General features: G+C 42.2%; 1 protein-coding gene across 1 annotated transcript in view; it reads left to right on the top strand.

Moving 5' to 3' along the window:
* The window catches only part of LOC147898682 (RPA-interacting protein A), a 35,247-nt gene extending 11,249 nt beyond the window's left edge, over positions 1-23,998 (top strand). The window contains exons 4-6 of the mRNA XM_087379715.1: positions 2,881-2,969; positions 3,530-3,634; positions 23,308-23,998. Coding sequence (XP_087235841.1) covers positions 2,881-2,969; positions 3,530-3,634; positions 23,308-23,466 — 353 coding nt within the window. The 3' untranslated portion in view covers positions 23,467-23,998. The remainder of the gene's footprint in view (positions 1-2,880; positions 2,970-3,529; positions 3,635-23,307) is intronic.
* Positions 23,999-26,213: the final 2,215 nt, after the last annotated feature.

Below are 26,213 nucleotides of genomic sequence, written 5' to 3'. Positions count from 1 at the left end.
ATTACATCATGCACCAATTTGATGGTGCAACATATGTTTGTATTTATGATGGACAATGACATTGTTATGGTAGTGGATCATCTGAGTAGATAGGGCCCCTCGAACTAAAGCCACTGCTTCAGACGGCATTAAATTTGGACATGTAACACTTAAGTATTAATGAAATAAAAAGAGTAATGTATAAGGAGGCACCTAGGTGGGGGTAGACACGTTAGAGTGCACTTTTATAAGGTCCAAGACCTTAAGGGGCAAACTTTAGTCATTTAATTGGGCTAAGTGTATCCCAATTGAGTAAATGGTGTGGTACGAAGAGGTGTGAGCCTCTGCATGTCTCATCATGTGTCTTCTTGTTGTGAGTTTGAGCAAGAGTCAGCATAATACTAGTCCAGGGCCCTATTCCCCATTGGAGGCTCGTTTTTAGCGTTCTTTTCTCTATCCCTGTACTCTTGTTTGCTGTGCAAATTTTCCATAGATATTTGCAGAATATAAAGAGGCGATGCAAATGCGAATGTATAAACAGAAAGCGTATGCAAGTGAAAGAGACGAGATATTTCAGAAGAGGCAATAGATATTTCAGAAGAGTCAAGAGATAATTAAGAAGAGGACTCCTGCTCATCCAAGCAAGAGGGAGTGCCAGGACAAGGAAAATAATGATTTTGTGAATTAATACACATTAGAACATCATTACATTATGTGCCAATTTGATGGTGTGACACATGTTTTGTATTTTGACGTGTCCAACTGATATTGTTATGGCAGTGGATCATCTAAGTAGATCGGGCCCGTCGAGATGAAGCCACTACTTCAGACCTATGTTGCACGAAATGTTTCCATGCAGGAAACGTGGTAGTTTTGAAACGCCACTTGTGTTAATAGGAAACGGCAGGGGTAGGCTGAATAAAGTATATTTCTGCTCACATACAGAAGCTAGTAATTAAACAAAACATGCACCATATAAGCTAGACGTGTGCACAAGGCAAGCAATTGGATTCTTGGAGAGCATGGAGCAGATGATCCTTGAAGATGAGATTCGTATAGTGCATTGATGAATTAGTCGTCACCCATGTAGATCGTCTAATCTGAGTCTTGTGTTACTTCTAAAGCCTTCGCTATGCACCCACCATGATAATGCAAGAGCCTGCCATTATCTCTTGTCAATACCTGCCCTTGTTGGCTTTTCTTCTGGCACATTTGTAGATTAGGCGTTTGCAAAACGTTTTCAAGTTTCGGAAACGTCTCAATTTTGGAAACGTTAGGAAACGGGGTTTCCTAACTTTTTAGGACGTTTCCTGCAACTAAGCTTCAGACGGCACAAAATTTGGACAGTAACTCTTATGTTAGTGAAATAAAAAGAGTCATGCGTTAGGCAACTAGGTGGGGACAGACTATTAGAGTGCACTTCTATAAGGTCCAAGACCTTAAGGGGGGAACCTTAGTCATTTAGTTGGGCTAAGTATATCCGAATTGAGTAAATGGGGTGGTACGAAGAGTTGTGGGCCTCTTCATGTCTCATTGTGTGTCTTCTTGTCCACATTCGCTCACCTCACCCCATAGTTACCAGAGGGAACGCCGTTCCCTCTTCCAAAGTAGGGTTTTGGACATTCCGGGAGTCAAGGGGGGACCGGAATGGCCCCGGAACATTCCCTCCCTTTTTTTTTTCTCAATGAAAATTCAAAATGGGTTGAAATGGAAGGTTGGAAGCTGTAAAATATTAGCTTCTTATATTTTCTAGCATGGTTTTATGTCTTATGATGATGTGTCTATGATGTGGCATATGACATGGTGTTCTTGTTCCCGTTCCCACATTCCCCCTTCATGAAACATTCCCATTCTGGCAGCAGATCTCGGAACGTTCCCATTTCCTGGTAACTATGCATCATCCACAATCCACTTCGTACAGACATTGCATGTGCTGTGTACTTGAGCAAGAGTCAACATAATATCAGTCTGGGTGCTCTTCCCCATTGCAGGGCCATATCCAGTGTTCTTTTCTCTGTCCCTACACTCTTGTTTGCTGTGCAATTTAAGAAAACTGAACAGAAATCTGAAGCATTCAAGAAAGAGGGAGTGTGTTTCATTTCATCCCCCACCCCCCATTTTTTGTCATCTCATTGGCTCGTGGAAGGCTGGCACCAAGTTGAGCAGGTCCTCCATTTTGACCTGCTCAACTTGGTGCCACAGAGTGTAAATAATGAGCAGGACAGCAATTCCCTCTGGCATGGGGATTTGCACTTAGACACGAGCTACCTAGACAGCTTGAATGCATCCTTCATTCTATAGCAGTGTGATGTTAAAGTTTCATGTTGACATCGTAAAGGTTTAACAGTCTTATTGGAGTTCAAATTAAGGTGCAAGTAACACTGTACCTTCCTAACAACATGTATGCAAGGGATGCTCCTTTATGATTGTTTCTATCATTGTTGTTGGTTGTTTGACTACAAGGGGTAAACAAACCCACAAAGTACTTTATGGGGTTTTCCTGCTGCTAGGAAAGAGCCCTTATTTGTTGTTTTAGGGAGGACATGCTTTGCTACTTATGTAAAGCACACACTTTGGAAAAAACTGTGCATGTTAATAGTCTGTTGCATAGGATCAGGCGCTCTTATGCTATGATTAGATTAATGTATAAAAATGTGGCAGCTTCTTGACTTGTTAACCTCTGCAATTGTGATATGAGCTACATCATGTAAGTGTCACCCAGACAGCCAAGTTTTATTTCACTGTAAAAGGACCCTAAGGGACGATTCATTTGGACATTTCTGTGAGTGGATAGGGGATAGCAAGAATTTCGAGTTTTTTTTTTTGGGGGATTTGTTTGAATGTCTTAGTTTCCAGTTGCAGCCATGTGATCTTTGATATTTCCGTTTTCATCTGCTGTAGAGGCTGCTTTACTTGAGGAATTTGAGAGCCGTTGTACGCAAGAGGATGATTCCCTAGCAAAATTGTTGGAGCAATTGCAAACCGGAGAGGTAGTGCTCTTCTGCGAGGAATTTATTCCTAATATTCTTTTCTCGCTTATGTACTGTGGCCAGGTTGCATTTCCAAAACAATCTAGGAAGTTTTCCAGCAACGCAAGAAAGGATGCCTTAATGTCTTCTCTCTCTTCAAAACTTTAAAGAAACAAGAAGGAAAATAGCTATACACTGTAACATTGTTAAGTATGCACTATCATAATATAAAAAAGTCTTAAACAACTAGAGTCAACAGCAAAAACCAGCATGGTTACTCATTCTGGGGGTTAAGAACATCAGTCTCATCATACATTAACTTTCCATCCCTCTATTTTAAAAATGTGATAGACAAATCAGTTTCACCATGCATTAACTTTCCACCAGTCAGTCTCATCATACATTAACTGTCCACCCCTCTAAAATGTGATAGACGAATCAAATTGTGAAGCTCAGGTGCATCTACTATATTAGTCCGTTAGATATGTATGTTCAAGTGTTATAGAATGTTTTGGTTTGAAATTGAAGTGGTTCCTCCCAAATTGGCAGCTAATATCTCAAATTTACTGTCTTTTGTAAAGGATGGGCTACTGTGTCCTATATGTAAGGCTGGATTCCTGCACCAGACCCAACATCTCATTTACTGCAGCTGTGGTAAACTTCACCTGGATGTTCAAAACGAGAAGGTATTCAATGCAGACCGCACTTTTGAATGTCAGAATGCTTCAACCATGTGTGTATGTTCAGTATATCAAACAAGAAGTAATGTGAGGTGTATGAGCCTAGACAAGGCAAACTTTTTTGAAGTGCTTGTTTCACGCATGATGTGCAAGGCTTCACATAATATATCCCGAATAGATGATTGCAACCCCTGGATGAAGAAGGCAGGACTGATTGACAATGAAAGAGGGTGGCGGATGTTCTTTCATTGAACTTATTTGCCAATTTTCAAGGCCAACTTGCAACATGTTTCTCTCTCCTCTCAACAAAATGCTGAAATGGTTGTGGTAGATTGTCATGTGCACGGATTGGTACCTAACGTGTATTGGGTACACAAGACTAGCTCAGGTAGCCTGGGGAGGCTTAGGGCTAGGCAGGCTTGATTCTCGGGTTGAGTGGCAAGGGTACGAACCAGTTAGAGGTCTTCGCTATTTTTGGCGCTTAGGGCCCGAGTCTATATAAGGGGCCTAGAGGTTCAGTTCTCAGAGAGTCGATGGGAGCAAGTCTCGTTCCCAAGTGCTAGGTCTGATCCTGGATTGAGTCGTGGACGCGCGCCTATACATAGGTTAGCCCAAGGCCCAGTAGTAGATCCCAGGCTTCATAGTGCCACCTGGTGGTATGGGACACTAGGCTAGTTAGGATCTGGTTGGGAGTTCGTGCTAGTAGCTCAGCTCGTGGCTCGGAGGGGACATCTCCTGATTCGGGATCGCATCCCGTAGATGTCATGGTTGGGTGGTGAGCAGCCTGCTCAGTTTCCTCACATTTGGTGTGTTCTTGTGTTTGTTTGCAGCTTAGAGGTTTTAGGAGTGCCGGGGTCGTGTCATAGATTCTTTCCTTACCTCTATTGTCGCCTTTAAGAAAAAAGAAATCATTCTTTAAAATATGTTACAAAACTCTCTTGGCTCCACCAATCTCGGCTATAGTACCAAAGCGACCTAAGGTGGATGAAAGAATGAAAGAAAAAAATATAGTCCACGGTTGACTCTTGATTATAAAGGAGGAAGCAATCAATGGAGATGAACATCAAATATGAAGAGAAGTGAAAATGATCCTTTAGGCCTAACTTATGAACAACCCAGTTAGGAGGGGAGTCGTCCTAGATTATGGATGTCAAGAGCCAGGATAGTCTTATGTATCCTCTCCAACCAAAGCTCCCATATTTTTGGAAAGCTGGGCCCTCTTATGTGAGCGAAGTTATTGATCCCCAAGCGAGGCTGAAACCAGCCTCATATAAACTAAAGGGGGATGAATAAATATTAACCAGCAAGAACTATTATTTCAGCCACTTAAAGAATACTTTCAGCAACACAAAGAGAACATAGGATCACAACGGGGAGCTAGATTGCTCCTGCTCAGAAACTGGACACCCAGATTGGCCCCAAACGTTGGCACCCCTTTCGGTATTTCTTTATTTCTTTATTTAGAAGGCATAATTACAGCAAGGCTAATGCCCTTGAACCTGTCCAAACAGAGACCATCTAAATCTCAGCACTGGCACGCACAAGCAACCTGCTACACAGCCAATCCCTGGCTCAAAAAGGCATCCAAATCTAGTGCATAATCCATGGCCGCCAGTTCCAAAAATCCCATCAACACCTACAAGGCTGAATCACCCTCTTCCTGGCTGTCCAAGCAAAGTTTGCTAACAGCCCGACTCAGCCACATAGCTCATAAGTGCCAAACCTTTGCTGCCCTCCTGGAGATACTCTAGTTGACAGGGAAAAGAAGGCGACTCTCCGTGCAACCTGTCTGATAGAGAATTCTGGAAGCGACTCTCTGCTGTCCGGAGCTGGCACACAATACCAGATCCAACAATTGACCTTGGATGAGAACAAATCAATTTGGAGGGTTCCTGGCTGAATTTGAAAGCTCCAGGGCAGTGGGCGAATCAATCTTGAATCTGGAGGCTCCTGGCTGTAGGCAAATCAACCTAGAGGCTCCTGGGCAGTAGGCGAATCAATTTGGAGGCTCCTAGTTGTAGGCGAATCAACGTGGAGACTCCTGGGTCATAGGTGAATGCGAATCAACCTGGAGGTCCTGGGCAGTAGATGAATCAACTTGAAGGCTCCTAGGCAGTGGATGAGTTTCGTTGGCAGCTCCTTGGTTGATGGCGAATTCTTCGTGAGGCTCCTTGGCTGTAGGCGAATTCCGTTTTTGAGTTTCTGGCAGCTCTAGCAGCTCTCAAATAGCCCACGGACTGCTCTGGTAGTCAAAAATCAGCAAGGCGATTTGTTTGAGTAGAAATGGGGCACTTTCCGAGCTTGTGACCTCTCTCTGCCTTCCTCTCCTCTAGAAAACTGCCTCCAAAGTGAATTTTGACTTTTTTGCTTGCTTTCCAAGCCAACTTGCCAACTGTATCGAAGAAAGTGCCCACGAAAGATCAGTGCTCTCGAAAAATTCTGTCCATCGTCCGATTGAAAGTTGCAGGAGCATTAGTAAGTCCAAATGGCATAACAAGCAACTCATATAAGCCAAAAGTGGTCCTGAAAGCTGTCTTGTGCACGTCTCAGGCCTATACGTATATGATGATACCCGCTTTTAAGATCAATGTGGCTGAAAATGTAGGTTCCTCTAAATGATCCAAGATGTCATCTATTCACGGAATCAAGAATCTGGTTATCTTATTCAGTGCACTATAATCAATGCACATACTCTAGGAACCATCCTTTTTCTGCACGAGCAGAACCGGTGAACAAAACAGAGAGAATCTAGGCCGACTCAGCAGCAAATCATTCACTAGTTCATAATCTCCTCCTGTTGGGCTTTACTTACATTGTAAGGTGGTATGTTCAGCGGGCTATTGCCTGGTATTATATCAATGGCATGATCCTTAGGCCTTTGTGGTGGAAGTTCTCCTAGTAGAGACTCAGAAAAGCAATCAAGAAAATCAGTCCGCTCTTTATCCAGCCCAAAAATATGAGGGAGTATCTTATGGCTGTATTTCCTTTGCAAAAAACAAATACGCAAAAATATGATTTTTCATTACAAAAGAAATAGCCGAAGCGGATACAACAACGATTGACTCTCCCTTGAGTTTTACATAAATTCATGAGTCTTGCCCTTGTGTGTCAGAGTAATCAAAAGTGTCTACAAAAGCACAAACACGATGGCACCACGGCATATCCAACAATACATCACAACCATATAGAGGCATGATAAATAATTCTTTAGTATCTGTATAGCTCTAAACGTGTAACCGATGCTTTCCAATGATGGGAGTGCTGGTACACTATGCCCTGGACAAGTCAAGCCTTCCTCTGCACGCATTCCAAGTTTACCTACCAACTTTGGGAAAATAAAATTTGCTCGAGCCTGGGTCAAAAAGAAAGTCAAAGACATTTGATCACGCACATTGCTCCATGCTCAGCATAGTTCTGTGGCATCCCCATTTGCTTGTTCACTTATCACATCAGGCATCAATCCGGTAGTGGGCTTGGACTTCTTGCCCCTCTGCTCACCTTTTTGCTCACCCGTATTATTAGTAGGCTCCTTTCTCTTACGGCTTGGGCATTCCCTGGCTTGATGGCCTTCTTCTTTGCAAAGAAAGAATTATGAGCTTCCATCAAGGCTTTCTTTTCTTCAGCGAACAACCATTTAAAACTTGGTTTAGTACGCCTTTGACCTGCAACAAAAAAAAACTTGGAAGGTTTGTTGAATTTTTCTTTCTTTCTAAATTCATCCTTCTTACTGCCTTTAAAGCCATTGGTCATGCCCTGCAAAAGAGCATATGCTGTGTTAGCATTCTTGATTAGGTGTGACATATTATTCACCTTAGGTTTAGTGCAATAATCCCGGATTTCTTTTGGCAGCCCACAACAATACTTTTCAACTTGCTCAGACAGTGGCACATATACCTATAAGAACTGATGGGTAACAACTTCTTATTGTACTCTTCCAGGTTATATCAATTGTTGGCATTCAGTTAATGCCAAGCTGCATGATATCTACCTCAAAAGTGTAGTCAACCACGCAGCTGAAAACACCTGTTTGAAATCAACCCAAGTAACTGGTACCCTGCCCTGCAAAAGCAAATTGGTCTACCACTGTAATGCATTTCCCTTCAAGAAAGTGGATACCTTCCTGATTTTGGAAGACTAAGTGAAGTTTCCACCTGAATAGATTGCATCAAACTGTTGAATAAATGTTAAAGCCTTCAACCTATCCTGATTCCCAAATTTCACTGCTGCCCCATCTTCTTTGAAGTCTTTAAGATTCCCCTTGGGTGTCGAATTATCATATACTTTCGGCTGTAAAAATGGAGCCTTTTCCTCATTCTGAGCATTTTAGCAATACTCACCGCAGGGTTTACCATCCCAGGTCCCCTTTCTTGCATTCTAGGCATACCAGTAGAGTCTCCTATGTTACCATGCATCCCATTTGCATTCATGGCTGCATACCAATATTTCCGTACTTCATATTAGGCATTCCAGTTTGCATTCCCCCAAACTCTGCCCTTGATTCATAAACTGGAATTTATTTCCTTGACCATTCCAACCAGGACCAGGGCCAAAAGCAGACTGTGGCAGGGAAACTTCCTATGCATGATGCATAGGCTGCTGCTCGTGAGTCTTCTTCTTCTTCTTAGGCCTCGGAGGAGCACTAAGGGACTCTGCAAACCTTGCATCCTGAGTGAGCTGAGCTAGAGTAGGTCAGGACTGCTCTTCCTGAGAAGACTGCGACGACTTCTCCCTCCCGATCACTTTCCATGATTCTCTTGGCTGCAAACAACTTCCAGCAAATAGTACTTTCCCTAGTAACAACCACGTGCACGCCTCTTGAGGAAGATGGTGATGTCCCGACTACAAAACCACTGAAACTAGTCTTCAGATAAACTAAAGGGTGGTGTATATAATATGAACCAGCAAGTACTATCATTTCAGCCACTTAGAGAATACTTTCAGCAGCACAAAGAGAACACAAAATCCACAGCGGGGAGCCAGATTGATCCTGCTCAGACATTGGACACCTGATTGGCCCTTTTGGTATTCTTTACAACTTTATTCAGAAGGCAAAATTACAGCAAGGCTAAATGCCCTTGCACCTGTCCAAACACAGCCCATCTAAATCTCAACACTAGCAAGCACAAGCAACCTACTACTCAGCCAATCCCTAGCTCAAAAAGGTATCCAAATCCAGTACATGATCCATGGCCACTAGTTCAAAAAATCCCATTAGTTTTCCTAGTCTTGTTATTCCGGCCAGCTATTCTCTTGTTCGCTTCGTCTTCTGATCTCCCATAGGTGCCTATGGAGGGTGTGCAACATGATGAGTCACCCTCTCCTCAGCTACCTCTGCTTGCGCCATCCATGCCTCAACTCATGGCTCAACTAAATTATATGAGCCAGATGGTTACTTATCTGCAGCCATAGCATCATCATCTAATAGCGAATTGTGATGCCCGCTATGCCACAGGGGCATCTTTATGCTTGGGAAAAGAAGGGAAAAAAGATTATGTATCCTCATCACTTAATCATTGGGCTGCATAGTTCAGCCTGGTGAACTGTCAAGAAGCACACCATGTAGTTGTTGTGGAGGCTTACTTGCGTGACAATGGAAGTATCTAATTCCAAGACGTTTGAAGCACCTCTTTCTTGGGATGACTTCAAAGTTAATTCATAGAGGAACTTGACGAGTTTGAAATTTCTTTAAACTCAAAAGGCTCGTCATGATGGGAAATGCCATGGAGGTGTACAATGATGAATTTATTCAATTGCAACTTATACATCAATGGAGGACGTAGTTTGCTTCACGAAGACCTACGACGATGCCAGTGTGCCACGCGGCGACAAAGATGCACCTAGTAGTTTGTTGGATGGTGGTTTTAAAGGTTGTCACCAAAAGAAGAATAGCCTAGTAAAGAGGGCCCAAACTATAACATTAATATGAAATCAATGTACATGACATTAGACTCCAAAAGAGAGCCTAATGGAAGAACTCAAAAACAGTGAGAAAACACTTCAAGGCTAGTAGCATCCAAATCCCTCGCAGCATAACTATCATACAAAGATTGCTTGAGGGACATTCTGAAGAAAGCATATGCCCGAGGGAACTATTGTCCCATCCTAAAATGCAATCTCTGTGTCCAAATAGTCCATAGTACCAAAAAACGAGCCCAGTGAAAGAAAAGGAAGAATGGAAACATCTGAGATGAGAAGCATCCAAACATCCAGAAGAGTTTTCCGAATCTGATAGAGGGAAACCGAAGCCGCAGCAAATGAGAGACATGAGTGATCAATATCCGAGAGTGCGGGCAAGACCATAACAAATGGGGAACTGTCTCACGGTGATGAGAGCAACGGGGGCAGGAAGAGGAAGCAATACGACGTGCTTCCAATTTCACCCCAATGGAAAAAGCTCCCACTATACATCTCCAAAAGAAAAGCCTCTGTTTCAATGGCAATTTAGCTTTCCAAATTTTCTTGAGTTTTGATTGCCACCAAGATAAAGGCCTATCCAAATTCCAAAGAGTGTTGGCATGCTTATCAATCCACGGCGGTGGAAGAAGAAATCTGTAGATCATCGAGGATGTCAAATTATGCATTGAAAGTGAACAGGTAGCAGGAGACAAGGAAGTCAGATTCCAATCCAGTAATCTGTCCTGTACAAACAGTGGAGGAACAGGAACAAAGGGCTGCAACATAGTTGTAAGTATTCTCCAAATGGGCCTATGATGCAGACCCAAGGGGAATGTCCTGCAAGCTTGTGGAAATGAAAGCACATAACCATGTTGATCCACCACATCTCCGACAAATCTTATGCCCAATTTCATAAGATTATATGCTTTAATAGGTGCATGTAAAGCAAGAGGCGAATCAAACACCTTGCTCCAATGGATGCTTTCCAAACGAAGAGAATTACCATGATGGGAGGAAGCACCTGACCATTTAGCATAAGAGAGAATTCTCTTCCAATCATGAATAAAAGCAGTAGAAACAGGACAGCCATGAATTTTCCCCTGAAATGTATTCATGAATGCTTCCCAGTGATCTATAATCCAATACCCATATGCGTGGGACTTCGTGTTTCCACACATAGCTGCTAACATAATAGCCCATGGCTGTTTTTGTTGAAAAAAATCAGCAATCATAGTGCTCTTTCTTGCCAACATATGAAACTGAAGATTGAGAATATTCAGTCCCCCATGAGTCTTAGGAGAACAAACAGACTGCATGGGAAGTAGTCGCAAAGCCTTTTTGTGAGATTTACTTTTCCAAAATATCTCCATAGCCTGGGACATATAGGAAGCCAAATGCTTAAAAGACCAGTGAAGAAGAGGCAAATAAAATTGCACATATGCCATAATGATAGACTGCACTATCCGAAGTCGAACATGTAAAGGCCAAGTTGACAAGTGCCAGTATTCCAGCTTCTTGTTAATCTTTTGAAGCATCCATTTAAGCTATTGTTGAGGGGTAATATTCCAGCCAATGGGATACCCTAAATGCCTCACAATGGTATTCTCTCTACACACACACACACACGTGTGTGCATGCGTGTGTGTCTCTCTCTACACACACACACACACACACGCATGCACACACGAGCGCGCGTGCACGCATATAGTTTTTTAAGAAGAAAAATAACTAATACACATAGAAATAGCAAGGTAAGGAGCTTCTCACGACCATCGCCCTAACTCTCCATAATCAATGTCTCAATCATCTCCTATAATAGCTTGTGACTTCTATAATCCAAGAGCACAAATTGCCACCCCACTAGATATTGCACAAAAGCTGCGTGGCCACTACCAACTGTTGTATGCATGCATAGCCACGAGACTAAGCCACAAAGGCATTTTTCAACCTCCAAAGTCTACCTCCAACACCCTCTCTAAACTAAGGATGGAGAGAACAAATAACTAACTATGACGACGAGCAACAACCCACTACATTGTCACCACAATGTAAATATCCTAAGTCAAAGTACAATTGACCATTTATTTGATCATAATTAAAGAGTTTTATATGTGTTAATTATGGTCAAAGAGTTATTTTAATGGTCAAGGGATTGACTATGGTCAAAGATACTTGACTCTAGTCAAGTAAACCTGACTTCGGTCAAGGAGACTTGGTTTATTACCAAGAGGGTTAACAGCGGTTAACCAGAGAACTACAAAGCTGACTACGGTCAGACAGTGTTGACTTCGGTCAACAAGACTTGGCATGCGCCAAGAGGTTAACCCGGGTTAACCAAGATGTGCCAACTTCGGTTGGAGAGACTTGACTATAATTAAGGCGCCTCGACCCTTGGTCAAAGCTCCTTAATTATAATCAAGAGTGTTGACTCCGGTCAACCAGAGAATAAATATATATATTTTATATTTATTAGGTGTGCACATGTGTTCAGTGGGGACGCCCACCGTGACTAGAATTAGTCCACAGTGTGCTATTTGCATGCAAAGCGCTAACAATTAATGGGTGCCATGGTGGTGCGCTTTAATTAATTGTTGCAGGTACTAGGAAGAGTTATTTTTCCTAAGCGCTACGGGAGCCTGACAAGCATCTAGCCTGACAAGCATCTAGGAGGCGGTTCGTGTGACCAAGTGCTTTGAAGACTCCAGAATGGCCCTTAGTGGCATGTAATAGGACTTAGTCTAGATTTTAGACAAGTGGCATGTTGCCAATTTGAAATGAGCTTGAAGCTCTTGTAATAAAGGGGATTTTTCACGTTTTGAAGGAGGTTACCAGACAGCTCTACGCTGAACTTTTGTAACAGATTCTCTTCAAGTAATAAAATACCTTCGGGGGGGTCCAGCCCAACGTTTTGTCTTGGTCCCTAGTGCATCTACAGAGAGAGGGAGTGAGGGAGAGCTTATGAAAGTATAATTGCTGTCTTTTATGAGCGAGTCGGTTATATTGGTATCAGAGCGCAGATTCGTGGTTTTCTAAAGCTACGACGGTCTCAGAATATGCCTGCAACCAAAGGAAGGATCACAGATGCACATGCCCTGTGGTGTGTTTTCTTGGAAATTGCTGAAAAAGAGAGGGCGGACTGAATTTTAAAATTCTCTGATTATGCAATACTCAGAAGAAGATGACGGCTTGTTGCAGCTGGGATAAGCATGAAATTCAGAATCGCGGCAGAGAAATCAGAAATCGCCCATAGATAATACGTCGCTCTTCTCATACGTTTGAGATTTTGGGGCATTGGTATGCTTGAAGGAATTGCCGCCTGAGATACGTCAATTGTATGAGGTGAAAATTTGGGGCAAGAGATTTTAAAAGCGGCGCAATCCAATCGCACGAATCCAATCGCACGACAAGATGTGCTTGAATGTATATGCCCTGAGCTAAGCCGGCAGATAAACAGTAAATTTGGGAAAAGTTGAGGCGGATTGCTGTTTTGTGTGCTACGGCCTGTTTAGGCAGGGTTTGTGAATGTCAAAGGTTTGGTACGTAGCTGTTCTAATTCAGAACAGCATAGAAGCAGCGTGAAGCTTGACTACCAAGGATTAAGCGCAGTTAGCTTATCACTCGGGGAGCAAGGAATTAGGCGTATCCTTCATATGGATAGCCTTAAGAAAGAGTGGGCAAAATATGACAGAGATGCGGATGGAGATAAATTGCGCTGGTTACGTTGAGTGCTGACGGAAGTTTTCACCTTTCTTTCCTCGCCGGACGTGAAGGCGCGATGTGCGATACTCTGGACAATTCCGTCGCCTGCACACCTGTCTCTGACCTTAGGCTGATGTGGCAGCCCACCTGACGTGGCATGCACGTGTGAGATGACCTGGCATTCTAACAGGTGACTTGGATGCTGACATGGCTGACCAGGGGTTAATCTAACTCAACCTTGGTAGTGGACTGGTTAGAGGTCAAGTTAGTTGACCCAACCAGTCTAGTCTGGTCACTGTAACCAGACTGTGACCAGTCTAGTTAGTCCAGTTGCAGACTAACCAGACCAGAACCAGTCAGTCTGGTTAGAGTAACTAGCCAGTTACTCCATCTGGTTACTGTTCTTTCAAAAAAAAAAGACAGTTGCAGAGACTATTTCTGCTAGCAGATTTCACCTGTCTGTCAGACTTCTACTGCCAGAAAAGCAGCAGAAAAGCAGAGAAATCAGAGATTTGCAGAAAAAGAGTATGCATGCCTTTGAGTAGTGAAAAGAGGGAAAAACAGATGCCTTTTGAAGCCATCTGCAGCAGCCAGAAAAGGGCAATATAGTTGTTGATGCTTTGGCAACTGTGTGGGTTTATGCCTTGAATTGATAGCCAGTACTGGCATAGATTGTGAATGCAAAGCACCTCTTGTTGAGGTATTTTTCTGTTGGAAAAGCAAAGGTAGTTGTGCATCAGTACTACACGGTGTGTGTAATTTGCAAATCTCAGAATATGGATCAATCACCTATCCAGTGGGATTCACAAGATAGGGATGTACATCCAAGACAGAGAAGTGTGCAGCAAACTCAACAAGAATTTGAACAGATGGTACGCACTCATATACAAGAGATGGAAAATCTCAAAAGGGATCCAAGGGCTCAGCATTTGTTTCGAGCAGAAGCTATGCCTAATGCAGTATATGACGTGCCAATGCCAGAGGCACACTCTCGTGTACAGCTTGAGAAAGAGAGATCTCATAGGGGACGGTCCTAGCAAAAAGAGATCGAGGCATCATCACCGATCTCCTAGTCCATCACCGTCTACCTCAAGTTCGACTTCTGTGTCTTCTTCTTCCTTATCAGATAAACCATCCAGGAAAATAAGGAAACACAAGAAGTCTAGGAAGAGAAAGTCTTCCAAAGAGACTAAGGAATTTAAAGAGGGAGGAAAATCTGTCAAGTTTATGACCTACAATGGACAGTATGGTCATACAAACAAAGCATTGCAGTTCATCAGGCAGTTTGATGCTGCATTCGGTACAGAAAATTTTTCAGAATCCTCCAAGTTAAGAATGGTCAGTTTGCACTTGACAGCAACAGCTAGTGCATGGTGGAGTGCACAGACCACAGATGGATCAGCCCCAAGGAAGTGGAAGGACTTCAAGAAAGCCTTCTACCAGTAGTTTATGCCTAAACAGTTTAGAGACCATGTTCTTCAAGATTGGGACAGCTTGCATATGGATGCAGGAGATATAGTGGATGTGTACAACCAAAAGTTTTGGGATGCTTATTTACAGGTTGCACCTTTCAAAAAGATCTCCAAAGGGACCCAAATGAGAAAGTACAGAGCAGGTCTCACTCCAAAAATTCAGGCAGTAGTGAATGCTTTGGGGGCAAAGAACATTCAAGACCTTATGCATTCAGCTTCAGTAGCGAGTCTTGTGCCATTACAAGATCCATCTACAGTGCTATCCTTGCATGCAGGACGTGCTGATAAAAAGAAAACTGATTTTTCAAAATCAGAAAAGAAAGAGTACCCCAAGGCTGAAAAGAAAGGGTTTCAGCCTTAGAAGCCGAGGGGTACTCAGTTTTCAAAGACTTATAAGGGCAAATATCTATTCACCCCTGAACAGATAGCGGAATTCCGTAGAGATGGGAAATGCTTCAGGTGCGGTAAAGAGGGGCATGTGGCTGCCCAGTGCCCAGAAAAGCCTTCAACTTCGAAGGGAAAAGAGGCAGAGAAGCCACGAGGACCGCAAAAGCCAATGGCGGGGGGAATTCCTGACATTCTGGGTCATGCTTCGAACCCAGAAGAACGAGAATTGCTGCTATCATGGGGCAAAGTTAGAGACCAGCAAGCACTAATTTTATTTGATCCAGGGGCTACTGATAATTTCATATCAGAGGATCTAGCCCTGAGGCTGGGAATAAAGACGGAGGAGTTAGGCAGGGCTTTGGATGCCGATCAGATGTTTTGTGGGAATCCTGTGCCAGTTACTCCCTTGATAGGGAAGCTCCGTCTTCATATTCAGAGTTATGTGGATCAGGAAGACTTCTTCATTTCTCCACGGAAACACCATGATGTAGTCTTGGGAATGCCTTGGTTTCATCGCAAGGCAGTGAAGTTGACTCTTCCTGAAAGAGTACTGGAGTTTGTGCATAGGGGGAAAAATCAGCGTTTAATTGCCAGGAATAAAGGGGACACTATCCCCATTGTATCTGATGTTACATGTGGTAAAGCAATAAAGTCTGCAATTTTTGCGTACATGGTTTTTGTAAAAGAAAAAGAGAATGATATGCATGCTGAAATAAATGATGCAGACAAAGATAAGTTTCAATTTCTTGTAAACCTTAAAGATTGCTTTTCTGATGCTTTGCCAGGGGAGTTACCCCCAGAGAGACCAGAAGATCATCAGATAGAGTTAATGCCTAGTAGTGAGCCACCAAACAGACCACCTTATAGAGTCAGTGCGACTCAGAGAGAGGAGATTATGGCTCAGGTACAGGATTTGCTGTCCAAAGGGTTGATTCAGCCCAGCTCGTCTCCTTTTTGTTCCCCTGTACTGTTAGTACAGAAGAAAGATGGTTCATTCCGTATGTGCGTCGATTATCGCGCACTGAACAAAATGACCATCAAGAATAGATTCCATATTCCGCGCATTGATGATGTGCTGGATCAGTTAAATGGAGCTACAGTTTTCAGCAGGATAGACTTAAAGAGTGGCTATCACCAAGTGAGGATACAGCCTCAGGATGTGCACAAGATAGCATTCCGCACTACATTCGGGTTGTATGAATACTTAGTGATGCCTTTTGGGTTGACAAATGCTCCAGCCACATTCAATAGAATGATGGATCGCATCTTTCGAAAGTACAGGCATTTCACGGGTACTTTCTTTGATGATATCTTAGTCTTTTTTAAGACAGAAGAAGAGCACAGAGAACATCTTGCTATAGTGTTTCAAGAGCTGAGAAATCATCAGCTCTACGCAAACAGCAAGAAAAGTGAATTCTTCTTGGAAGAAATCCACTATCTGGGGCATATAATATCCAAGAATGGGATACAAATGGATCCAGTGAAGATCCGTGCCATTTAGGAATGGCCAGAGCTGAAAACTGTGCATGAAGTTCGAAGTTTCCTAGGCCTGTGTTCTTACTACAGAAGGTTTATTAGACACTTTGCTGATATTGCAGCTCCATTACATGACCTTACTAAGAAAAATGCAGCCTTCACATGGGGAATATCACAGAAGAAAGCATTCAATACACTCAAGGAGAAGTTGACTACAGAGCCTATTCTTGTAGTCCTGGATCTTTATCAACTTTTGATGTTGATTGCGATGCTTGTGGAGAATGTGTTGGGGCTGCATTGCATCAGAATGGTCATGTAGTAGCCTATGAAAGCAGGAGACTTCGGGATGCAGAAAGATATCTAGGAATCTATGAGAAAGAGTTATTGGCTGTAATTCATGCCATCCATACATGGAAGCACTATCTTTTGGGTGCAGATTTTACTGTTAAGACAGATCACCAAAGTCTGAGATACTTTTTGACTCAGACCAAGCTTTCCGAGAAGCATATGAAATGGGCAAACATGCTGTCAATGTATCATTTTCAGATTGTCCATACCCCAGGAATTCGGAACAGAGTGGCAGATGCCTTATCCCGGAGACCCCAGGTCCATAACGTGACTATTGCTTATCACCAGGACTTGGAAGGCATGAGGGAGCAATATGCTCGTGATTCAGATTTTGGTGAAATTTTACAGCAAATGCAAGAGGGGCAATCCACCAGTCACTATTTCCTGAAAGATGGGTATTTAATGAAAGATGATTGCCTATGCATCACCCAGGAGATGAGGAAAAAGATTTCGAAGGAATGCCATGCACCTCCCTATGCTGGACACAGAGGAATTACAGCAACAACTCTAGCACTAGAGAGGTATTTCTTTTGGCCAGGGATGCGGAAAGATATACATCAGTTTGTTACTGAATGCCTTACGTGTCAAAAAGTGAAGTATGATAGACGGAAGGCACCTGGCCTACTTATGCCTCTTCCCGTGCCTCAGGCACCATGGGAAAGTATTACAATGGACTTTATTTTTGATTTGCCGAGATCAAAGTCAGGGAATGATGGGATTTGGACTATCATTGATAGATTCAGCAAGCAAGCTCATTTCATTCCGGTTCGCAAAACCATAAAGGCAGATCATATGGCTAAGCTTTTCATGGCACAAATTTTTAAACATCATGGTATGCCTAAGTCCATTGTTAGTGATCGAGATCCCAGAATGACCAGTCTATTCTGGAGAGCTTTATTTGATAACATGGGGACGAATCTGAATTTTTCTTCTTCTTTCCATCCCCAGACAGATGGTCAAAGTGAAGTAGCAAATTCTACAGTTTTGGATATGCTGAAATGCTACGTGGGTGACCAAAGTTCAGACTGGGAAAAGTACCTACCGTTAGTAGAGTTTGCTTACAATAATACAGTACATAGCTCTACAGGGAAAGCCCCTTTTGAGGTCATATATGGGAAGGTGATTTTGCCACCTATATTGAGGACCAAAGATGAAATATTTGCAGCTGATCAGTTTGTGAGAGACCTCCAGACAGCTTATAGCCAAGTCTGGACAGCAATTGAAAGGTCTCAAGAGAAACATAAAAGAGCTGCAGATAAGCATAGGAGACAGATCTCAAGGAAGGGGACTGGGTACTTTTGAGATTTGAAAAAGCTAGGCTCCGCAAGTTTAAAGGCAAACAAAAAGTGTATGCAAAGTTATCTCCCAGATACTATGGCCCTTTCAAGGTTACAGAAAGAATAAATGAGGTTGCATACAGATTAGCATTGCCAGAGCATTGGAGGATTCACAATGCATTCCATGTGAGTCTTCTAAAGAAATTCCAGGGACCAGAGCCTACAGAACCAGTATCAGAGGACCCACCAGAAGTGGATGAGCTGGAGGAAGTCCTTCAGCCAGAGCAAATTGTGTACCATACTGTACGTAAAGGCCCTCAGGGTAAGGAGTTTTACAGGTATCTTGTAAAATTCAAGAATTATACGGCATTAGATGCCAAGTGGATGGACGAAGACATGTTATCCGACCATCCACAGCTTTTGGATGTTTACAAGGAAGCTTTTCAGTTGAGGTCAACTGAATAGAAGCCGAGGGGATGTCACCACAATGTAAATATCCTAAGTCAAAGTACAGTTGACCATTTATTTGATCATAATTAAAGAGTTTTATATGTGTTAATTATGGTCAAAGAGTTATTTTAATGGTCAAGGGATTGACTATGGTCAAAGATACTTGACTCTAGTCAAGTAAACCTGACTTCGGTCAAGGAGACTTGGTTTATTACCAAGAGGGTTAACTGCGGTTAACCAGAGAACTACAGAGCTGACTACGGTCAGAGAGTGTTGACTTCGGTCAACAAGACTTGGCATGCGCCAAGAGGGTTAACCCCGGTTAACCAAGATGTGCCAACTTCGGTTGGAGAGACTTGGCTATAATTAAGGCTCCTCGACCCTTGGTCAAAGCTCCTTAATTATAATCAAGAGTGTTGACTCCGGTCAACCAGAGAATAAATATATATATTTTATATTTATTAGGTGTGCACATGTGTTCAGTGGGGACGCCCACCGTGACTAGAATTAGTCCACAGTGTGTTATTTGCATGCAAAGCGCTAACAATTAATGGGTGCCATGGTGGTGCGCTTTAATTAATTGTTGCAGGTACTAGGAAGAGTTATTTTTCCTAAGCGCTACGGGAGCCTGACAAGCATCTAGGAGGCGGTTCGTGTGACCAAGTGCTTTGAAGACTCCAGAATGGCCCTTAGTGGCATGTAATAGGACTTAGTCTAGATTTTAGACAAGTGGCATGTTGCCAATTTGAAATGAGCTTGAAGCTCTTGTAATAAAGGGGATTTTTCACGTTTTGAAGGAGGTTACCAGACAGCTCTACGCTGAACTTTTGTAACAGATTCTCTTCAAGTAATAAAATACCTTCGGGGGGGTCCAGCCCGACGTTTTGTCCTGGGCCCTAGTGCATCTACAGAGAGAGAGAGGGAGTGAGGGAGAGCTTATGAAAGTATAATTGCTGTCTTTTATGAGCGAGTCGGTTCTTTTATGAGCGAGTCGGTTATAACATTGTTATATAAAATAATAGTGAAGCCCTAACATATGATCGTCCACACAAATACTGAACCCTCGACAAAAACGAGCACAACAGAGGTCCTCAACAAATGAGCGAGCTCCCAACTTCTTGCTAAACAAGAAGACTCTACAAAAGAGCAGCCCTTCAACAACAAAACGTGTATAGAAAAGAAGATAGACCGGACCAGACAACATACGAAAAGCTTCACAAGAACCCCTATACTCGTACTACATGCACTCTCACTATTCCAAGATCATAGTCTCAGTCATCCACAGACACAGGAAACCACACAGTTCATCCTATTGAGCCAGCCATCAACGAAGATCCATCTCTTTATTTGTGATGAAAATTTGATTTGCCAAATCTTCTCTTGCTTGTCACTCTTCGTTTCGAAGCAATATTTTTCTTATGCCCATTCTTACTGCTTTTCAAAGCAATAGTTTTCTTATGCCCATTCTTACTGCAATAGGCGCACCTACATATGCTTCGATCTTTGTCTTGTAAGTTTGGAATGTTTAAGCTTCATAGTCTTAAATTTCTTCCAAGAATGCTTCTCGTCACCTTCACCTTAGATTGAAGAGTATGCTGACAACATTCTTCATCAAGTACCCTAAAGATCATCTTATTCAGGCCTACAACTTGACTTGGACTTGCCAAAATATCTTGACAATGCCTTCATATTTCTATGCACGTAAGAAAATAGCTAAGGGAATAAATGATCCATCTAATCTACTAACAAAGAAACTAACTTACATAATGGCAAAGGGAAAGTAGTTGTGCAACTGCATGTTACATTATAGTGAACCCAAAACTTTTCTAGATATCCTAGAAGCAAAATAAATGATGCATGTAGATATAGTGAGTTAAGGAGATTCATATAGCCACTGCCCTGGATTTCCATAATCAATGTCTCAAGCATCTCCTATAATTGCTCGGAACCTTCTATAACACACTAGATATTGCACAAAACCTGCATGGCAAGCTGCCAATTTTCGTATTCATGTATAGCCACAAAGACCATTTTGACCTCCAAAGTTTGCCTCCAACAGAGGCTACCCACACTCTTGACATTAGGCAAAGAGTCAAAGGTACAACCTTTGGGGAGTCTTTGTGACTATCCCGATGCTTCTCTGATAATCATACAAAATTTGTGCTATTTCAGCAGACCTTTTTGGTCTCTGTTCACGGGGACCTGAGTTTTCTTGTGAACTCTCATTGATTAAATTGTAAAAGGGCTAATCCAATGTATTAATTCCATGGGGCAAGGCAAGGAGTTGAAGGGCAAGAGAGGGGTAAAAATTCAACTACTAAAAGTAGCTCTAGGGGCCACATTTGGGAAGCTGGCTTGGGAAGCAAGTAGAAAAGTCGAGATTCACTTGAAGGTAGTTTTCTAGAGGAGAGGAAGGCAGAGAGGGAGGTCACAGGCTAGGAAAGCGCCCCAAGGCTATTCTAACAAATCGTGTTGCTGATTTTTGACCACCAGAGCAGTCCGCGGGCTGTTTCAGAGCTGCCAGGGCTGCTAGAAACTCAAAAACAGAATTCGCCTGCAGCTAGGGAGCCCCCAGAAGAATTTGCTATCAACCAGGAAGCTGCCAAAAGCTAAAAAACAAAAGTCGTCTACTGTTCAGAATTGATTTGTCTATTGCCTAGGAGCCTCCGGGTTGAATCACCTATAGCCAGGAGCCTCCAAATTACTTTGCCTACTGCCTAGGAGCCTCCAGGTTGATTCGCCTACAACCAGGAGTCGCCAGATTGATTTGCCTACTGCCCAGGAGCCTCCAGGTTGATTCACCTACAATAAAGACCCTCTGGATTGATTCGCTCACTGCCCAAGAGCTTCCAGATTGATTCGCCTTCAGCCAGGACCCTCCAGATTGATTCGTTCTCATCCAAGGTCAGTGGTTGGGCCTGGTGTTGCGTGCCAGCTCTGAACAGCTGAGAGTTTCTTCCAGAATTCTCTATCAGACAGGTTGCATGGGGAGTTGCCTTTTTTTCCTTGTGAGCTAGAGTGTCCTCAGGAGGACAGCAAAGGTTTGGCACTAGTAACAGCCTGTGAGCTAGAGTGTCCTCAGGAGGACGGCAAAGGTTTGGCACTAGTAACAGCCTGTGAGAGTTGTTTCTTGACTAATGTCTTTGATCTATGTCAGGGTGGTGTCACATAATTGCACAACAATTATATGTGCATAACGATGTACACTGCTTTTACATGGTGTTGGGTTGTCTATGCAATTGAAAAGTGCTGAGATTGTGTTGTGTAGGGCCTAGTTGTGCACAGCGGGGATCGGTGTGTTCATACACACATGCGTTGTGTAGCAGAAGTCCAATTTTGTTGCATCGCATTGGTTGGCTTCTTGAACAAGTTTATTTGTAGCAGTGCCTTGCGGTAGATGCACTGTGATGCATAATTAGGCATAGAGATCCTTGACGGCACCTGAGTAAATACACGTGTAAGGTAGATTTGGTGATGATGGGTTCAACTCAGAGCAGGACTATACATGAGGCGATATGGTTGTTGGTGGATTGCAATAAGTGTGCATGCATTTGTAGTGCTCAACGTCCATATTATTGCTGCATCCAATTGTCAGCGGGTACACAGGTATGGTTTCCAACAAATGCATGAGGGGAAAATTGCATTGGGAGCCGGCAAGTCGAGCAGTAATGTGTGATGGGTGACAGGTCTATTCATCAGGTTTAAGGTAAGTTTGATGAGATTGAGGGAAATTCTTATTTACTACAATTGCAATTCCATTTGGCCATTGTCTGAGTATTATATTTCAAAATCCCTTCGTCAGTAACTGTTAATCTTAGCAATTCTAGTTTAGAAAATAATCATAAATCTATTTTCTCAAACTCGACCTAGATAAAACCTTAAAATTAAGTTAGGGTAGGTTAGAAACTTGTAGATTTACCTTAAAGAGTGTACACACGTGGAAAACGATGACAAGCTACTTGTGTGGGATCAAGTTACATGGAGTGCCATGCTTGCAGCATATGTCCAGAATGACCATAATACTGAGGCTTTTCAGCTTCATCATCCCGCCCAGCGCCATCTTAGTAACTGAGGCTACTTTTGAAAAGTGTCCTTTATGTGACTCTTGTCATTAATTGGTTTGTCATGAAAATGATCCAAATTTTTAGAAAGCTTTCCTCTCAGAGCCTTATAATCTCACACAGCAATATGGAGGGTTATGGGTGCATGATTACATGCTTTGCTTTTAGAGTTTGTAATGGTTTTTACTGGGGTGTGTGTGTGTGTGTGTGGGGGGGGGGGGGTGTTTCGTTATTGGGCACTGTGGACCCTATGGAAAGATCACAATTACAGGTTCTTTGGCGATCCATCTCTTGCCAAATACCAGCTCTTCCGGGCATCTCTAGGGCAATCATTTTATGATTATCTACATGCGCGGGATCTAGATTATCCTGCCTTTTTATCATATAATGATGTATTTTGATACTCGCAACTGGATGTCCCTTTCTTTGGGATGTAATGACAAATGGATCTCACCCAAAAAAATGTGTGTGTGTGTTTGTTTGTGAGTCAAAAGGAAACTTCTATTAAGTTTGTGTGTGTTTGTGAGTCAAAAGGAAACTTCTATTAAGTTCAAGATAACTCAGCAAGTGATAATTTTTCTATTAATGCTAATGTGATATCTTAATTTGGAAAGGTGGATTTAGAGTTTCTGCGTAAACGCCTTGGAGAAATACTACAGCAGCATGATCTGGGTTGCAAAAGTAGACCTCTGTTTTTTACAGACAATAAGTTGTCTATTACTGCTCTATACATGCAGTGCAACTCTTGTCAGACCTTTGAGTTGGTATTGTGAGTATTGTACACTTGCTTTTCACACGTGTCTTCAGTTTTTTAACAGACAAGATCCTCTGTTGCTTCTCCCTACATGCAGTGCAGGACCTGTGAGAATTTTGAGTCGGTATTGTAAAATATTATTTGCTAAATCCTAGAAACGAATATTATTTGCTAAATCCTAGAAACGATGAAAGTCATTTACTTCTTTAACTACATCCCAAAGTTTCCCTGCGGTCTCGTTGCAGCTGGTTCTTTTTGCTTCTTACCCCCATAAGCTGGACATTCTGGAGAAGAATTGAGCAGTGGGTGGAAAGAATCTCTCATGTCAAAGTTGTGGATTTACAACAGAGTCACTTCCTTGTTATTGATCTGACAAGCTTGTTGAGAGCTACAAAAGTAGATTTGGACAGCTGAATTTGTTGCTGTCAATTGTTAAAATGTTTTCTTTCTTGGATGCCTCTGTTGTATAAACAGGCACATGCATTTGGGAACCCTTTTTGCATGATTTGTTCAGTTTCTTGGGAGAAAGTACACATTTTTTTGTAGCTCTCATACAAAGTTTTTTGGAGTAAACATCTCAAGCTCAATTGAGACAAGTGGCCAAGCCTTAATTGCATTTGCAGATTAGTTTTTATGTGACTATGGAAGTTTTTTTTGTGAAACTGATTTTAAACATTTGAAGCAATAACTCAGGTGGGTTGTCTGGAATTAAGATTAATGTAATACATTGTGTGGGAAAGCCAACAGAGCTAGGTCTTGGTCATGTTGTACATTTGGGGCATGTATGCAGCCTGTTTTTCTTTCTCCCCAAGAAAAAAGAACGGTCTATTAGAAGGTTTTTGGAAAATACCGACATATTTAACGAATTAGAAAAGACAACTAGCTACTATGCAGCCTGCTTCACAGGATCCCCGGCCACTGCTTCATATTGATATCTGCACCACCAATCAACTGAAATCAATTCCAAAAAGCATCTTCATTTCACTTGTTTGGCCGACCATGGTACGATTGATGCTAACTACTAATATCTAAATAAACTTATGCTTGTATAATAAAACTCAAAACTTAATATAATTGATCATGACTACTAAATCCAAACGAATGTACGTTTATATAATAAAGCTCAAATTGATGCTGGCCAAAGCCTTATTGGGGGGAGGTTGATCAAACACAAAGCATGGTGTCAATGCAATATCCACATGCCTAGGATGAATATCTGCTATTGTCTTGACGATCCACGTTTGTGGGTCAAATGAGTCCCAATATTGGGATGCTACATCAATGAACTTCAAAAATGGCCACTCACCCCATTTAAGAGGCATAGATCTCCAACACATCCTCCCTCTTACATGGAGGGGCATAATCTAGGCACCTTTAAACATGACCTCAATCATGCTACAACCAATACTTATCATCATCATGCTCATCAAGCAAAGTGTCGCCATCTAGAACATCAAAAGGGAAGAGAGATGAGAGAGAGTTTCTTGAATTGATACTGCATCATTTTGCTCCTTCAACTTAGCATCGAGCTTCATGCATAGCCATCATTTGTGACATCAGGAGAAAATGGAGATGAAAGAAAACGTTCCTCATTTTCTTCTACATCATGATAGCAACTTCTATAGAATTAGCTAGTTTTTCCCTTACTTTGTTGCATTCTTCTTCAATGTCCTACATGGCATCTTCCATAAACATTGGTAATGTCTCAATTCGTTGATTCTTAGCTTCACAAGTCACTCTTCTAGAGTCATGAGATTCAAGGCCTCAATTGGTGAATGGGAAGTGTTGAGCTCGTCATAATCACTAGCATTAGCCATCAAGACTTCATCTCATCAGCACTTTCTTCAGCAATGAACTCTTTAAGTGCTTTAGCATCTATACTTTTTGAATGAAGAGAAAGGGCGCTTGAAGGGATGAGTGTGTATAACTCATCTTACTCATGCATGTCACCAATGGACCAAAGAAATCATTAAAGGACTCGTCGTTGTTGCAAGATGAATTTCATTGCAAAAGGGAGAGATAGTCATGTCTTCTTCTATTGGCACTCCCAAGTGAAGTGACCTCAATAGGCATCATCTTTTCACCATTTGACTCACTTATCTCAGTATTAGATATCTCCAAGTGTTGTACATGTGGAAGATTATGGCTAAGCTCTTGTAGCCTCCATCTCAAAATCTATTAGCTTCAATCAAAGCTCACGGATCACCTTTGCAAGATCTTGGATTGAATTGTTAGCTCGACAAAGAATAGAAACACCATGTGGAAGGGGAATACATGTAAAGCTTGAGTGTTACTTTGGCTTCTTGAAGCTCTTTCAATCTCTAAGCTATTTCCTCTAATGGTGTTTGCTCTAGCAATTTGGCTTTCCCTTATCCACACGCTTATATTCAACATCTGATAGCAACTTCCTAGAGGACTTTATACAAGCACCAGGGTCTGAACATCCCATGTCTCTCAGTAATTGAGAATAGGAAGAATCAGAGGAGTGGGGGAATATAATGATGACATGCTTCTTATAATGCAATAAAAATGGTTGATATGAAGGGAAGCGTAGTCGTGGATGAAACATAGAGTACTAAAAACATTCCCTCTGGCAGTTATCAATGATGCCACAAAGAAGTTGATTTCAATTGGAATATCCCCAAATTTGTTGAAAAGCATGCAACTACCTTGCAAAAAATATCTTGAAAAAGTAAACACTTCTCTTTGCAGCATTAACATTCCAATGAAAAGGTATGGCCTCTCGAAAATATTACATTAAGCCTT

The sequence above is a fragment of the Dipteris shenzhenensis genome, chromosome 9, assembly GCF_047967505.1.
Source record: "Dipteris shenzhenensis isolate YYH24624 ecotype China chromosome 9, Dip_SZ_1.0, whole genome shotgun sequence".
NCBI lineage: Eukaryota > Viridiplantae > Streptophyta > Polypodiopsida > Gleicheniales > Dipteridaceae > Dipteris > Dipteris shenzhenensis.
This window is presented reverse-complemented; position numbering and strand designations above follow the sequence as displayed.